General features: G+C 42.4%; 1 protein-coding gene across 1 annotated transcript in view; it reads left to right on the forward strand.

Moving 5' to 3' along the window:
- WDFY4 (WDFY family member 4) overlaps window positions 1–15889 on the forward strand; it is a 593767-nt gene that overhangs the window by 163068 nt on the left and 414810 nt on the right. The window contains exons 15-18 of the mRNA XM_030203170.1: window positions 5298–5512; window positions 7909–7988; window positions 8797–9007; window positions 10220–10296. Of these exons, the coding sequence (XP_030059030.1) occupies window positions 5298–5512; window positions 7909–7988; window positions 8797–9007; window positions 10220–10296 (583 nt within the window). The remainder of the gene's footprint in view (window positions 1–5297; window positions 5513–7908; window positions 7989–8796; window positions 9008–10219; window positions 10297–15889) is intronic.

Consider the following 15889-nt stretch of genomic DNA (forward strand, 5'->3'; position numbering starts at 1 on the left):
GATGGGTTTGGCCCTGAATACTATAGAATATTGAGTGACCTGGTGGCATTGCCACTAAAAGCATGGTTTAATGGTATTGTGGGAGAGGGCCTGAATATACAACATAATGAGGCACATGTAGTGTTGTTGCCAAAACCCGGTAAAGATGTGGAACAGGTGGGCTCATACCGACCAATATCTTTATTAAACCAAGATATAAAGATCTTAGCGGCTACCTTGGCTAGGCGTTTGAACCAAGTGCTACCCGAACTCATTCATGAAGACCAAGTGGGTTTTGTGCCGGGTCGTCATGGTTCCATGAATATAATGCGAGCCTTGATGGCCATCCACAAATTTCGAGGAGAAGGGGGCCTAGAAGTTATAACTGGGCTTGATATGGAGAAGGCCTTTGATAGCATATCTTGGCGATACCTATTCGAGACCCTGGGACACTTTGGGATGTCGGGTCCAGTGGTGACTTGGATTGAGGCTCTCTATAGAAACCCCATGGCCCGGTTAATGGTAAATGGGAAGCTTACTGAGCGGTTTTCTCTGGGCAGAGGCACCAGACAGGGATGCCCCCTGTCTCCAATCCTTTTTCTATTAGCAATTGAACCATTGGCCATAAGAATTCGTAGTACAACGCAGATACGGGGGATCCAAGTACGAAACAAGGAGCTCAGGCTTAACTTATTTGCTGATGATATTCTATACTTAGCAAATGGACCCAGAGATCTGCCCCGGGCACTGGGGTTAATTAGAGAGTTTGGAGATATATCGGGCCTGAGAGTGAACTGTGCTAAGTCAGAGCTACTCCCGTTGTCGGGAATAGAAGGAGATCCTGGGATGGAGGGATTACCCATAACACCAGTTAAAGGGGCAATGAGATACTTGGGGGTCTTCCTTAGTACTAATGCAAAAACCTTTTATAGAAAAAATGTAATTAACCAGATAGAGAACATAAGGCAACTGTGCGGTAAATGGAAAGACCTACCACTCTCCTTGATGGGCAGGGTAACTCTGGTCAAAATGATCCTCCTCCCAAAAATTCTTTACCCTCTACAGGCAGCACCTATATGGGTGTTAAGGAAAGAGGAGCGATTGTTTCGATCAATTATCAGGAACTTTGTCTGGAGAGGAAAAGGGGCAAGGATAAGTCAGGTTAAACTCTCCCTTAGGAGAGAGAGGGGTGGATTGGGTCTACCAGATCTTCGCATGTATAATGTTGCAGCGCTAATGCGCTTTATACAGTGGGGGAAATAAGTATTTGATCCCTTGCTGATTTTGTAAGTTTGCCCACTGACAAAGACATGAGCAGCCCATAATTGAAGGGTAGGTTATTGGTAACAGTGAGAGATAGCACATCACAAATTAAATCCGGAAAATCACATTGTGGAAAGTATATGAATTTATTTGCATTCTGCAGAGGGAAATAAGTATTTGATCCCCCACCAACCAGTAAGAGATCTGGCCCCTACAGACCAGGTAGATGCTCCAAATCAACTCGTTACCTGCATGACAGACAGCTGTCGGCAATGGTCACCTGTATGAAAGACACCTGTCCACAGACTCAGTGAATCAGTCAGACTCTAACCTCTACAAAATGGCCAAGAGCAAGGAGCTGTCTAAGGATGTCAGGGACAAGATCATACACCTGCACAAGGCTGGAATGGGCTACAAAACCATCAGTAAGACGCTGGGCGAGAAGGAGACAACTGTTGGTGCCATAGTAAGAAAATGGAAGAAGTACAAAATGACTGTCAATCGACAAAGATCTGGGGCTCCACGCAAAATCTCACCTCGTGGGGTATCCTTGATCATGAGGAAGGTTAGAAATCAGCCTACAACTACAAGGGGGAACTTGTCAATGATCTCAAGGCAGCTGGGACCACTGTCACCACGAAAACCATTGGTAACACATTACGACATAACGGATTGCAATCCTGCAGTGCCCGCAAGGTCCCCCTGCTCCGGAAGGCACATGTGACGGCCCGTCTGAAGTTTGCCAGTGAACACCTGGATGATGCCGAGAGTGATTGGGAGAAGGTGCTGTGGTCAGATGAGACAAAAATTGAGCTCTTTGGCATGAACTCAACTCGCCTTGTTTGGAGGAAGAGAAATGCTGCCTATGACCCAAAGAACACCGTCCCCACTGTCAAGCATGGAGGTGGAAATGTTATGTTTTGGGGGTGTTTCTCTGCTAAGGGCACAGGACTACTTCACCGCATCAATGGGAGAATGGATGGGGCCATGTACCGTACAATTCTGAGTGACAACCTCCTTCCCTCCGCCAGGGCCTTAAAAATGGGTCGTGGCTGGGTCTTCCAGCACGACAATGACCCAAAACATACAGCCAAGGCAACAAAGGAGTGGCTCAGGAAGAAGCACATTAGGGTCATGGAGTGGCCTAGCCAGTCACCAGACCTTAATTCCATTGAAAACTTATGGAGGGAGCTGAAGCTGCGAGTTGCCAAGCGACAGCCCAGAACTCTTAATGATTTAGAGATGATCTGCAAAGAGGAGTGGACCAAAATTCCTCCTGACATGTGTGCAAACCTCATCATCAACTACAGAAGACGTCTGACCGCTGTGCTTGCCAACAAGGGTTTTGCCACCAAGTATTAGGTCTTGTTTGCCAGAGGGATTAAATACTTATTTCCCTCTGCAGAATGCAAATAAATTCATATACTTTCCACAATGTGATTTTCCGGATTTAATTTGTGATGTGCTATCTCTCACTGTTACCAATAACCTACCCTTCAATTATGGGCTGCTCATGTCTTTGTCAGTGGGCAAACTTACAAAATCAGCAAGGGATCAAATACTTATTTCCCCCACTGTATATGAAGGAATCATAGGCCAGCAGAGATATTTACCAGAGCGGGGGATGGAGATCTGGAGCAGACCTTGGTCCTTTATCAACTTAATCCACGGGGGCCCTAGTGGTGACATAAATATTACTGATAGGAGAGAACTGTTGGAGCCCATGCGGAGAGCTTGGGGGTGGTGGAGGAAGCGTCAACAGAGAACACCAGAGGTCTCACCTTTCATGAACCTGGTGGGTAATGCAGCATTCCCACCGGGAATGGGTAGAACAGCATTTGGTACCTGGAGGGACAATGGGTGCAGGATCTTGGGCCAATTACTGGAAAACGACACAGACACTTTTGATACATTTGACCGGGTGAAGGAAAAATGGGAACTGACGAATAAAAACTTGTTACAATACCTTCAGGTCAGACATTACTGGACTACCATAAGAAAAAAACACGGGGAGGCGTGGACGTGGGGTCAATTAGACAAAATCCTACTCAAAATTCCATATCAGTTAAATAGTTTGTCGACATGGTATAAGGTGTTAAATGAACAGACGGGAAGAGGAAATGGGGATATTGATAGCCAAATGGAACGAAGAATTGGGCACTACTTATACTGAGCAAACATTTCAGAAATTGTTCACGACCCTATACGGCATGGTCAAGGCAGCTGACTTACAGGAGACGCAATACAAGATATTACATAGGGCATACATATCCAGGGCAAAAGGGGCAAGGATAGGACTATGGACTGACGAGCGATGTATTAAATGCCAGGGGACGGAGGGGACGCTGCTGCACTCTTTCCTGGAATGCCCGGCTCTGGGGTTGTGGAATGAAGCTATACAGCTGCTTAATAAGGTGGTGCAGAAAACATTAGACTGGGACTATGCCACTTTACTGCTTGGAGAACAGTCACTCTTAGTTGGGCAGGGATTGACTCAGCCATACAGGAGGCTGGTATATGTCTCCCTCCTGCTGGTTAAAAAAACAATATTGCAGTTTTGGGGTGTCGAGGAGGGTGCACTAGGAGTGGTATGGAAAATAAAAATGAGGGAAGTAGGCACACATGAGAAGCAAATTTACTCCAAGGCTAATAAACCAGAGACTCGCAAGTATGCCACGTTGTGGGAAGAATGTCTACAATTACTCACCTGAAGATGGAGGGGACACTGGGAGAAGGAGTATGCAGGGATGAATGGGGGAGGGGGAGGGAGGGTGTGGAAGGTGAGAAGTAGAATGGAATATTTGATAGAATGTAAGGTAGGATGCTTGGGGGGATAAAACAATAAAATGCACTACAGGTTGTGTAAAAGATTTTAGAATAGACATAAATGTTGAACGTAAGTTTGGATTGACGATTTTGAATTGTATACTGAGCAGAGTTGCTGTATTTTGTATTCACAACTTGTTGTTGCGTGAATAAAAATATATATTTAAAAAAAAAAAAGAACATTTTAATTGATAGTGAAGGGTAAAGCAAAGATGTAACATATAGATAGGTTAGAGAGTAAGAAGAGTTAGAAAGTAAGATGAGTGATTTAAAGTTGCACATGAGGTCAGACAGATGGTTAAATATTATCTCAGCCAGGGCAGGAGTGGGTAGACTCATTAGCCAATTAAGTTGTGCACACATTTAGGAATTGTGCTCAAATTTAGGTGCCCATATCTGGGTGCCATATATAAAGTCCAGAGGTTAGCATGCACCTATAGGAAGTTTCAAAATAAATTAGGCACACACTTTTGCTTTGAAAATTTGTAAAGAATTCACAGTCAAAAAGACCCTGATTATTTCAGGAAGCTTTTTTGCAACAAGATCTATGGGCCCAATATTGAGCAGTACTTATTTAGACAGGAGTGACTCCTACACCACTAAGCACCACTCACTGGATTTTCATTGGCATTATCCGGATAATATTGCTGAAAATCTTCCCTGACTTCCCCAGCACTATGTGGGTAATTCTGGGGAGATCCAGAGCTCCATATTCAATGTTAGTACTCCAATAATTTCTGCCAGTCAGTGTATACCCAGCGCTAATATCAGGGTAGCAGACAGCACTGAGAATGTGGGTACAGATATAAATGCTGCATCTCGGGTTTAAATCTAACATTAATTCTGGTGTTCAAATATTGGGGGTGGAAGTATGATATTAGTTTCGATTTACTTATTTTGTGTTTTATTATTATATGTTTTGTAATTTGGTTCAAATGACTTGGTGTATTGTTAATTTGTGTTTTTATTATATTATGTATGATGGCCGTAAGTCATCTGGAACATTTTTTATGGACTGGTGTCTCGTAAGTAAAAAAACAAATAAATAAGTTTAGTTCTATAACCTACATCCCTCATCTGTGTTTTTAATGTTGTATATGTGCATATATGTTTGCAATTTATTAAGATTGTATCATTTATACTGCATTCCACTATAAGTCCTGTCATAGAATATTAAAGTTATTATTTTATTTAGTTCTAATAAAGTAAGGTGCTTTTCTTTCTCGCAGCTTTCTAAGGAAATTCAGTGTTCAGTGGCAAATCACATCCTGTCTTGCATGAAATCTGAAAAGAATCGCCAGGGGTTATGTGAAGCTGGGTTACTGAACATCATTGTCACCTTCTGTCAGGATGTGCTGTGTGACAATACAGACCCTTTGCACATACACCTGGTGAAGATTTTTGAGAAGCTCGCCTCCCAAGCTGTTGAACCAGATGTGTTGAGGTACAGTTACTTAAACATTCTGCAGTAACCTTTCCAAACAAAAATGTTATGATATACTCTTGGCTTCTTAGAGCCTAATTACAATAGTCGTATTCTGCCGGATTCTATATAGCGAGCCTAGAGATCTGTACTGAAATCCAGGCGGATTCTATAACAACACACATAACTTAATTGGCTTATCAAGCTAATCAGCATTGATAACAACACTTAACAAACAATAATAAGCACTAATTGGCAATAATTAGAATTTACGTGCACAACTCGCTAAGTGTATTCTGAATGAACTGTGCCTTCTAGTCATATTTTCAAGATATTCCAGCTTTTTCAACATTCCTGCATTTATCCCATTTGAATTTTAGACACTAATTACACCTCAAACACGCTTTTCTTAAGTTTTTTCAACTTTAGAGCCAAGTTGCACTTCCCACAACCCTTATTCCTGAAAAGTTCCAACCACCTTACTTAACTCTGAAGATGTCATAACAGAAAAAGTTTGAAAAGAAGTTTCCAGACCTTTTGTGGCTTCCCAAATAGAACTAAGGGTGAGCACAGTTGGATCCACCACTGTCACCTCTGGGACAATGGCTGCCTTCTCTTCCACCCCTGTTCTTCCAGCACCAGTAGTTCATTGGGTGGATAAAATGAAAGCAGTTTTAAAAGGTTAGAAAGAGTTTCTTTAAATTCAGTGGCTAAAATTTAGGTGCACCCATTTAGGCCACCTAAAACCAGGCCTAAATACCTGCTCCTAACTTAGGTGCAGATCGGATGTATTCTATAACAGTGCACATAGTTTTTTGAAACGCCCACGACCCACCTATTGTATACACATGTCTATGCCCCCTTTTCATCTGTGTGCATTAGACTTTACATACACCATGCTATAGAGTATGCCTAGAAAATTGTATGCGTAAATTCTAATTAAAGCCAATTAGTACCGCTAATTGGTTGTTAAGTACCAATTATTGGCGCTGTTTTGCATGTCAAGTTGTATGCACAAATAGGCCATGTGGCCAAGTTAGCGCACACAACTTAAGGCATCATTTATATAATTCAGGAGAAATTCTATAACATCCATTAAACAATTGCTGTTATAGAATATTGGTACAAATCTGAAGTTCTGCAGGTAACTTTAGGTGCAAGCGTTTATGCTAGGTCTATGCTCATGCCGAAATGTGCCAGTCAAATGTGTAACTGACAATATTCTAAAAGTTTGGTGTGTTAACTGTTTGGCGCAGCTCTGCCCCACCCATTCCCCTCTCACAGTTACACACAGTTATGTGCAGGCACTAATATTATAGAGTAAGGCCTAAGTGCTGTTACGTGTTCAACTGCCAATTAATTCCAATAATCACCGATTTGCACCTAATTAGGCAATTATGTTATGTGCATAAAAGTGCCACTATTCTCTAATCTGCACATGGAATTTTGCACACAACAAAGCGCTATCCTATAAACGACACTCAATTCAGAGCAGTGTTTATAAAATAGTGCTCTATGCTGATTTTTTCCAGCATCAATTTTTAAGCACTGTTTATAGAATTTACCTCTAATTCTTTAATGGCACCAGGGTACCCAGGTTCAGTTATAGGATACTAGCATAAATTGGCATTTATATGAATTTAGCCGTGCCCATTTATGCCATGTCAATTGCAAGTATAAAATATAGATTGACTCCGTTTGTTGTTCACAACATGGAATTATTGGCAGCCTAGTTCAGACAAAATATATTGATACCTTTTGCTTGAGGATTCAAATACACAAATCCCTGTTTCCCTCACCCCCTGTGCTTTCTAATTGCTAATTCTTTGTGGCGGCTAAAGGTTGGTCAGGCCACCGCCCTGTTCCACTGCCTGGTGTTAACAGTAGAGCAGCTTTACTAGACCAGTCCCGGGGACTTCATTGCCAGTTGATTTTTCAAGGTGTCCACTATGAAAATGCAGGGCTTACATTACGTTTCCATTTTATGCAAATTTACCTCTTTCATATTCATAGTGGGTTATCCTTAGAATCTGACTGACTGTGGAGGCCCCAGGACTGTGTGAGAAGCCCTGTAGTACAGTGACTCCAGCTTCGAGTTCAAAGGGAGAGACTGGGCCAATTATTGTTTAGCCCCATTGCGACCAGGGAAATGTGGTTCTGATTCCCAGAATAAAAGCAAGACTATCCATGAACACAGTGAGGTAAAACCAGGGCTGGCTAAATTTTTCAATTTCAGTCAGGGACTTCATGGTCCCTGTAGGTGATAGGTTAAAGAGTTTGTTAGTTCCCAAATGTATCATTTTTCTTTATAGATAAAACATTTTGAAAATGTACCAGTATATATGAAATAACGGCAGTCATCCATCTCATAAATGGTTCTTCTGGTACACTTCTGAATGTCTCTATTGTATTTTCAGGCAGTTTCTTCATCTTGGAATGAAACCATCAAATGTCACCAGTTTCCCAAGGAACATATGCACTTCTGAAGAGAATCAAGGTAAAAATGAAACTTTGTGAACCTTCTCTAAGGAAAACATTCTTGTTTATCATACCCTATTGATAGTTTAAACTTAACAAACTGAATGCATGCCTGGATAGAAGCCTTGTCCATAATGCTGCTCACTTGGCTGTGCAGCATATCATTTTTGCTGATCTAATGGAGTAAAATCCAAATTATGAAATAATAAAAAAAAAGATGCAGGGCCTCTATCTATGATAAAATTATATTTAGTTGTTAAACACTTAAGTAGATTCTTCATGAACAAGGTACTATAGGATGATGTAAAGATAATTACACAGACATTTTTATAAGGCATTTCTGTGGGAAGAACAGTGCTCTCTATATAGAAATGGTTATTTATAAAACTGCCTGGGGTATATACTTGTAAATATATGCTCATATATCGAGAATAACATAAGTTTATATGAGCTGAGTATTCCTGGGGTTCAGATTGGGGTGTAAAGTGGAACAGCTACACATGGACGTTGTGAAATCGCCGCCTCCATGTGGAAGCTTCGGAGTTCATGCCGTTTATTTTAATGATTGCTCCTGCTGTTTATGTAGCCAAATACTTGTGCAGTCCTGCTGGTATTTTAGAAAAGGCTCTTGTGTCGGCAATATGACTGGAATTGAGCATTTCTCAGTTCTGATCTCTATGTTTTACAGTATTTAAATGGGCCTTCAAACTATCAAGATTTATTTTTATGGAAAAATGATTGTGTTGTCTACTTAAGCATAGCTAAAAAAATTAAAATCACAGCAAGAACCATGGTAAGTGATACTAACTCTTTTTCCTCTTTCTTAGAAGAACATTTCGACTGTGAAGCAGAAAGCATAGACAATGATGGGAGTCATTTACGAAGTACACATAAACCTTGGCTCTCTGGGTGCTCTGCTAATGCCCTCCAGACATCAGTGAATCTGGTCTCCATGACATCACCAAGGAACTTTCAACCTCATAAAGTAGCATCAGCTCCATCATTTATAGAGTTTGACATGTCATCTACTGGCTATGGGTATTACTTTTATTATTATTATTATTATTTTTTGAGTTACACTATCAGGGTCATTTTTGAAAGAGAAGGGCGCCCATTTTTCGACACAAATCGGGAGATGGGCGTCCTTCTCTTAGGGTCGCCCAAATCGGCATAATCGAAAGCTGATTTTGGGCGTCCTCAACTGCTTTCCGTCACGGGGACGACCAAAGTTCACGGGGGCATGTCAGCAGCTTACCGAAGGCGGGACGGGGGCGTGCCGGCAGCATTCCAAAGGCGGGACGGGGGCATGGTTAAGAGATGGGTGTCCTCGGCTGATAATGGAAAAAAGAAGGGTGTCCCTGACATGCATTTGGCCGACTTTACTTGGTCCCTTTTTTTTACGACCATGCCTCAAAAAGGTGCCCGAACTGACCAGATGACCACCAGAGGGAATCAGAGATGACCTCCCCTACTTCTTACAGAACCATGGGCCGACCTGCATGGGGCCAGGTCAAAAACACAAATCAGCAAAGTCCCAAGTTGAACTTGTCCTACCTGACTGTCATGGTATAGTGGAGGCATATACAGTTGGGCATTGCTGTTTTCCTCTGGGCCTCCTTAACCTAACTGTACCCTGAGCTTTTATACTTCCTGGACCATGCCTTTTAGACTCTACTCCTCCATGCGGAACTGTGAGGGAGTGCCCTTAAGGGGAAGTGGCAGGTAGTTTTTAATTTGATAAGAATATTTATTTTAGGAAGAATGGAGAAAGTTGGATAGTTTAATTGAGGGGGGGGGGGGAGGGTAAGGGAGTTAGGGTGGGTTCAGGGTGGTGGGGGAGTGTGGTTGATTTTATTTGGTATTATTTGAAAGGTTCAATATACTTGTTATGTATTCGCTTGCAAAATCCTTGTGGAAAAATTAATAATATGTGTTGGGAAAAAAGAATATTATTTTGGGATATTTTAATGAATGTTCTAAATTGCTTCAGGGGTATACTAGATGTAATTAATACATTTTTGTAAATAAAATAAAAATAATCTGTGTTTTCTGTATAATAATTATTATTTTACCCCACATTGATCATAGGGAAAAGTTGTCTATAAACTTACAAAATATCTAAGTATGGAAATAATGGTTAGATATGGATGAAATGTCAAATCTGGTGAATTTTATTTTTGAGTTTAGCTTGTGTGTGATTTTCATAGATAAGGAAAACTTTAAATTGTAATTCTTTGTTTCCTTTAATAGGTGTTTGTTTTTTCCAACTCTTGCCACAGTTTTTGGCACAAATGTTGAACGTTCAGTCTCAGGGGGCATTGGTGAAGGTAGGTACATGCATGCAGTGTTAGGTCTTGTCTGTTCATTTGCATTGAAGTGTAAAATTGTTAATTCTGATGTTTATGTTGGATTTTTAATGTTACAGGTCTCCTGTAATACATAATCTATTTATAAAAGCTTATCCCCTAGCCTTACAAATAAAAATCATTGCAATCTTCCATGTTTAGGTCCTTGCATTTTATGGGTAAAGCTTAATGGAACTATTTTTGTATACTTTCAAATTTGCTATGCATAAAAGTTCCCTCTGTAAACCACGTGATGCGATGAGCTGAGCAGGACGTGACTTGCTCTAGCTCCGAGACTCGCTCCCCCTAAACTGCTTAATTAACAATAAAGCGGCAACTACCACCATTAATCAAGACTACAAGTGCGTATGGACAAATATATTCAAAAATCGCCAGGTGGTATGGCGCTGCGCACTGCAAAGAAAGAAAAAAATAAAGCGGGAACCCTGGATGGAGTTATGGCGGAAGGCCCGGGAATCGCGGCAACGACGCATAATTTTACAGAACAGCAATTGATTCAACTGACCTCTGCTATCGAAAAAGCTTGGGCTCCGAAATGGTCGGCGTTGCATGACAAATTAGATCAATATCAGACTGCGGTGGATGGCTTGGGGATCAGGACGGGAGATCTGGAGGCCAGAATGGCGGCCCTCGAGGATGAAACACGAGGTTATGGGCCAGATATCCATAGTCTGCAAAAACAACTGAAAGAACAAACTGCAAAGTTGGAGGACCTAGAGAGCCGTTCGCGGAGAAATAATGTCCGTATAGTTGGGCTCCCAGAGCAATTACCAGAACGAAATCTAGAAACCTGGCTTGAAAATTGGCTAGCAAAGGAACTGGCGCTCACGGATTCGTCTGGCCCGCTGGTAGTGGAACGGGCACACCGAATAGGGCGAAAAATGGAAGCAAACAATAGGCCAAGAGTGGTGGTGGCGAAAATCCTTAATTACAAACACAAAATCGAAATATTACAAGGATTTAAACTAAAGAGAGACTCACTTAAATATGGTGGACGCAATATTCTGATCTTCCAAGATTACACAACATTGGTTCAGGAGCAGCGTAAGAAATTTCACCCACTGTGCTCACAGTTGATTGAGAAAAAGATAAAGTTTGCGTTGCAGTATCCCGCTAAGCTGCGGCTGTGCATTCAGGATAAATGGCAATCTTTTAATAAAGTGGAGGAAGCACAGGCGGCTTTGGCGGAACACCAGCTGTTGGACAGTACGTAGAAAAAATGAACAAAACTGTGTAAGAAGGCATAATTGATTGTGAGTAGGATCTTCACAGGGGAAAATGGGGAGAAAATATGTTGTATAAGAATGGGGGAGGGGGTCTCAAAGCATAGGCACGTGGTTTTTACATTTTCGTAGGCATTGCGACCTGGGAAATGTTTCGGGGTAGCATTACAGGATGGGGTAATGGGAAGTATCGGGAAGGGTTGGGAAGGGCTTGGGAGGGGGGGAGGGCAAAATATATTTTAGTATGGCTCAGTCAAAGCAGAGACCTCGAAGGCACAGTATTTATCCGAGGGCAGGACAGGGAGCAGATACAATCAAAGCATGAGACACACAGGGCAACGGCTAAAAGTCAAAAAGGGCGCCGAACATTAGGGTATCACATTCAATTTAGATCATGCCCGTGCGAATAATAACATGGAACGTGGGAGGGTTTTCCTCTCCAATTAAGCGGGCAAAAATACTGGCAGCCCTGCGGAGACACAAGGCAGATATCGCCTGTTTACAAGAAACCCGCCTGACAGTGGCAGAACACAATAAATTAAAGAAAACCTGGGTAGGAGAGGTGTTTGCCAGCTCCCCCCGGGGCCGTAAAGGTGGTGTTGCAGTTTTATTTAGAAAAGGATTGGCGTATAAGGCCTCATTGATAGCCACAGATCAGGCGGGGAGGTATTTGATGTTAAAGGTATGGTTGCAAGGGATGGAAGTAAATTTGCTGGTAATTTATGGGCCTAACACACATGATCCTGAGTTTTATCAAACAATAATGAAGTTATGCAATCTAAACGGAAACCGCCCATTACTGGTAGTGGGAGACTTGAATTTGGTAATGGACCCAGTCCGGGACTGCACAAATCCAGGCTCCTCTCATTATCAAGGACATAGGGGAGAGACACTACCATGCCTAGTACACACACAAGATCTGGTTGACACATGGAGAGCCTTACACCCAACAGAAACAGATTTCACGCATAGATCTCGGGCGCATGGGACGCAAGCTAGGCTGGACTATATATTAATATCACGTGGGGAGTTCCATAGGGTGCAGAGGGTAATTATAGGACCGGAAGAAATATCTGACCATGCTCCAGTGTGGTTGGATCTGGAAACTAATATTGCAGAGTCATGCGGGAAAAGATGGAGGTTCCCGGCATATCTAGTAGCAGATCCACAATTCCAAAAATATATTAACAAGAAGTGGGATGATTTTGAGGCAGATAATGCGCAGCATGCGGACCAAGCATCCCTATTTTGGTCGACCTCTAAGGCCGTCCTCCGGGGATCCATTATAGCTTATGTCTCTCTTAAAAAGAAGAAAGTGGCAGCTAGCGTACTTTTACTAGAAGCACAATTGAAACGAGCACAGAAAGCTTATGCGGAGAATCCAACCCCAATGAGGCTAGAGACGTTGAAAGCCACACAGGTGTCCCTTAACACATTGCTGCATGAAAGAGAAACACACTCCCAAATATATAAGAAATATAGGTTAGAGAGATATGGTAATCGACCGGGCCGCATGTTGGCTCGGGCTATAAAGACCTGGAATGGCCCAAGGACAATTGATGCGCTTAGAAATCGACAAGGCCAGCTAACTAACAATCCAACACAAATTGCAAAAATTTTGGCTTCACACTTTGCCACTCTATATAAAAAAGAACAGCTAGAAAGCCCGCAGAGGATTAGGAGATATTTGACACAAACAGGACTCCCTAGGCTGACAGCTGAGGAACAGCAAGCCCTAAACGCTCCTTTGACGGCAAAAGAATTGCAGGCAGTAATAAAAAAACTGAAGTCATACTCGGCGCCAGGGCCAGATGGTTTTTCAGGCGAATTTTATAAGATGTTGCCACTGAAGGCAAGAGGGGCATTGATAGACTATTTTGAAGAGGTGATAGAAGGTGGCCAGTTGCCCCAGTACGCTAATACATCAACAATTACTTTAATACTAAAACCAGGTAAACCAAAAGAATTAGCAGAGTCGTATAGACCCATATCGTTATTGAATGTAGACATTAAAATACTAGCAAAAATTCTGGCGGAGCGCATGGCCGATGTTCTTCCAAGACTGATAGGACCGGACCAAGTGGGATTCGTTAGGAATAGGTCATCGGTTTTAAACGTACGAAAGGCCCTGGTAGCGATGGCTAGATGCCAGGAAAGGAGAGACCCCGCGATGCTCCTGAGTCTGGATGCTGAGAAAGCTTTTGATAAAGTGAGTTGGGATTTCCTCTTCCAGACTCTGGAGCATCTGGGATTTGGGGAATGGTTTGGAAAAGCAGTAAAAACCTTGTACAGCCAACCGAGGGCGGCAGTATTGGCAAACGGGACTTTAAGTGAAGAATTTCAAATAGAACGTGGCACGAGACAGGGGTGCCCCTTATCTCCGCTATTGTTTGTGCTCACTTTGGAACCGTTACTGAGACAAATAAATGAAGTAGAAGCCATTAAAGGAGTGAGTTTCGATAAGTACCAACTAAAAGTGCTAGCATACGCCGATGACCTTTTGGTGATAATTACAGATGTTGGGCGCTCGCTTAACCCCCTTTTAGAGGTATTAGACAGGTACAAGAGGGTGGCCGGGTTCACCTTAAATCTGGACAAATCCATGGCTCTGTCAGTTTTCTCTACTTTGGCAGAAAGAGAGGGGCATGGGCTCCCCTTTAAACAAGCAGATGGGGTACTCAGGTATTTGGGGATATGGTTATCAGCAAATCTGGCACAGGTTTATACACTTAACATACAACGATTACTGAGGGACACCGAACAGAACCTAAGGGGGTGGGAATCATTGCCACTAAATCTATGGGGAAGAATAGCTCTGTTTAACATGTGCATTGTACCTAAATGGTTGTATGTATTTCAATTGTTGCCATTATTTTTGAGAAATAAAGAAGAACGCAGTCTGAATAAAATGTTAAGAAAGTTTTTGTGGAAAGGGAAAAGAGCTCGTCTATCTCTAGACACTCTGTGTACCCCAGAAGAATATGGAGGTATGGGATTAATTAGTATTAAAAATATAACAGCTGCCAGCGGGATGCGTCACATCAACGATTGGTTCCGCCAGACCTCCTATTTCTCAAATACAGAGTTGGAACTCAGCTTGCTTCCACAGACTCATTTTAGTAACTGTCTACATTCAGGAGGAGGGGACATTCCAGAGATACTGAAAGTTACGGGGATCATGAGCTCAGCTAAGGCAAACTGGAGATGGATATGTCGGAAGTACCAGTTCTCGCCCAAAGTAACACCTTACCTTTCTATTGTGAACAACCCTAATTTCAGGCCAGGATGCATCTACCCAGCTTTTAGTAGATGGAAACTAAAAGGAATGACATATTTGTTACAAGTGTTGACGTTGGAAGGCAAGCTTAAGTCATTCTCAGAATTGAAGACAGAGTTTTTAATCCCTCCAAGAGATTATTTTCATTATGTACAGCTGCAACACTACATTAAAACACTGCCATGGACAGACTTGACGGAGGACGTACAAGAAGAATTGTCCTCAGCGTACTCTTTAAGAGCGCAGGATAAAGTACCGTTGGCATTCCATCATCGCCACATAAAGGATATGACTCCGGAGGTGGATTATGGGCGGTTGGCCGAAGTCTGGGGAAAAGATTTAGCCACAGACATTACTGAAAACCTGCTCAAAGACTATATTTTGTCAATTAAGAGACGCTCAAAATATGCAGTACACTGGGAAATACAGTATAAAACTGTGATGCGAATGTACGTGGCGCCTAGAAGGGCGTTTCATATGGGCATGTCCCCATGGGGGGAATGTCCAAAATGTGGAGTAGATGGAGTGACGTTGGGTCACATGCTGTGGACATGCACAGGAATACAAAAGTTCTGGAAAGACATTACATCCCATGTTTCTAAATTGTGGAAAGTGAAATGGCAGCTAGATGCGAGACTGTTGTTTAACCACTTCGGAGCACCGTGGCGCTCTGTGAAGGGGCTGAAAATATTCTTAGGAAAAACTGTCATAATAGCACAACAATGCATAATGGCCAATTGGATTACAAATAAATGTCCCACGTTGCAGGAATGGAGAGTGCGTATGATTACTCTGATGCGAATGGAGAAGACGGCAATCAGGGATATTTCGTCAAGACACGGGGAAAACTGGCAGAAATGTTGGTGTTTATTTTTGAGTACACTAACCCCAGCGGCGAGAAGCCGACTTTTGAACAGATAACTATAAAAAGTCTGAGTCTCATGTATGGAACCAAGTTGGTTTAAAGGGTTGGAGAACGAAAAGGGGAAGGGGGGGGAGCCAAAGGGAAGGGATAGGGGTGGACGGGGAGAGGGAAGGGGGGGGGGGGAAAAAA

This window comes from Microcaecilia unicolor, chromosome 5, assembly GCF_901765095.1.
Source record: "Microcaecilia unicolor chromosome 5, aMicUni1.1, whole genome shotgun sequence".
NCBI classification, from domain to species: domain Eukaryota; kingdom Metazoa; phylum Chordata; class Amphibia; order Gymnophiona; family Siphonopidae; genus Microcaecilia; species Microcaecilia unicolor.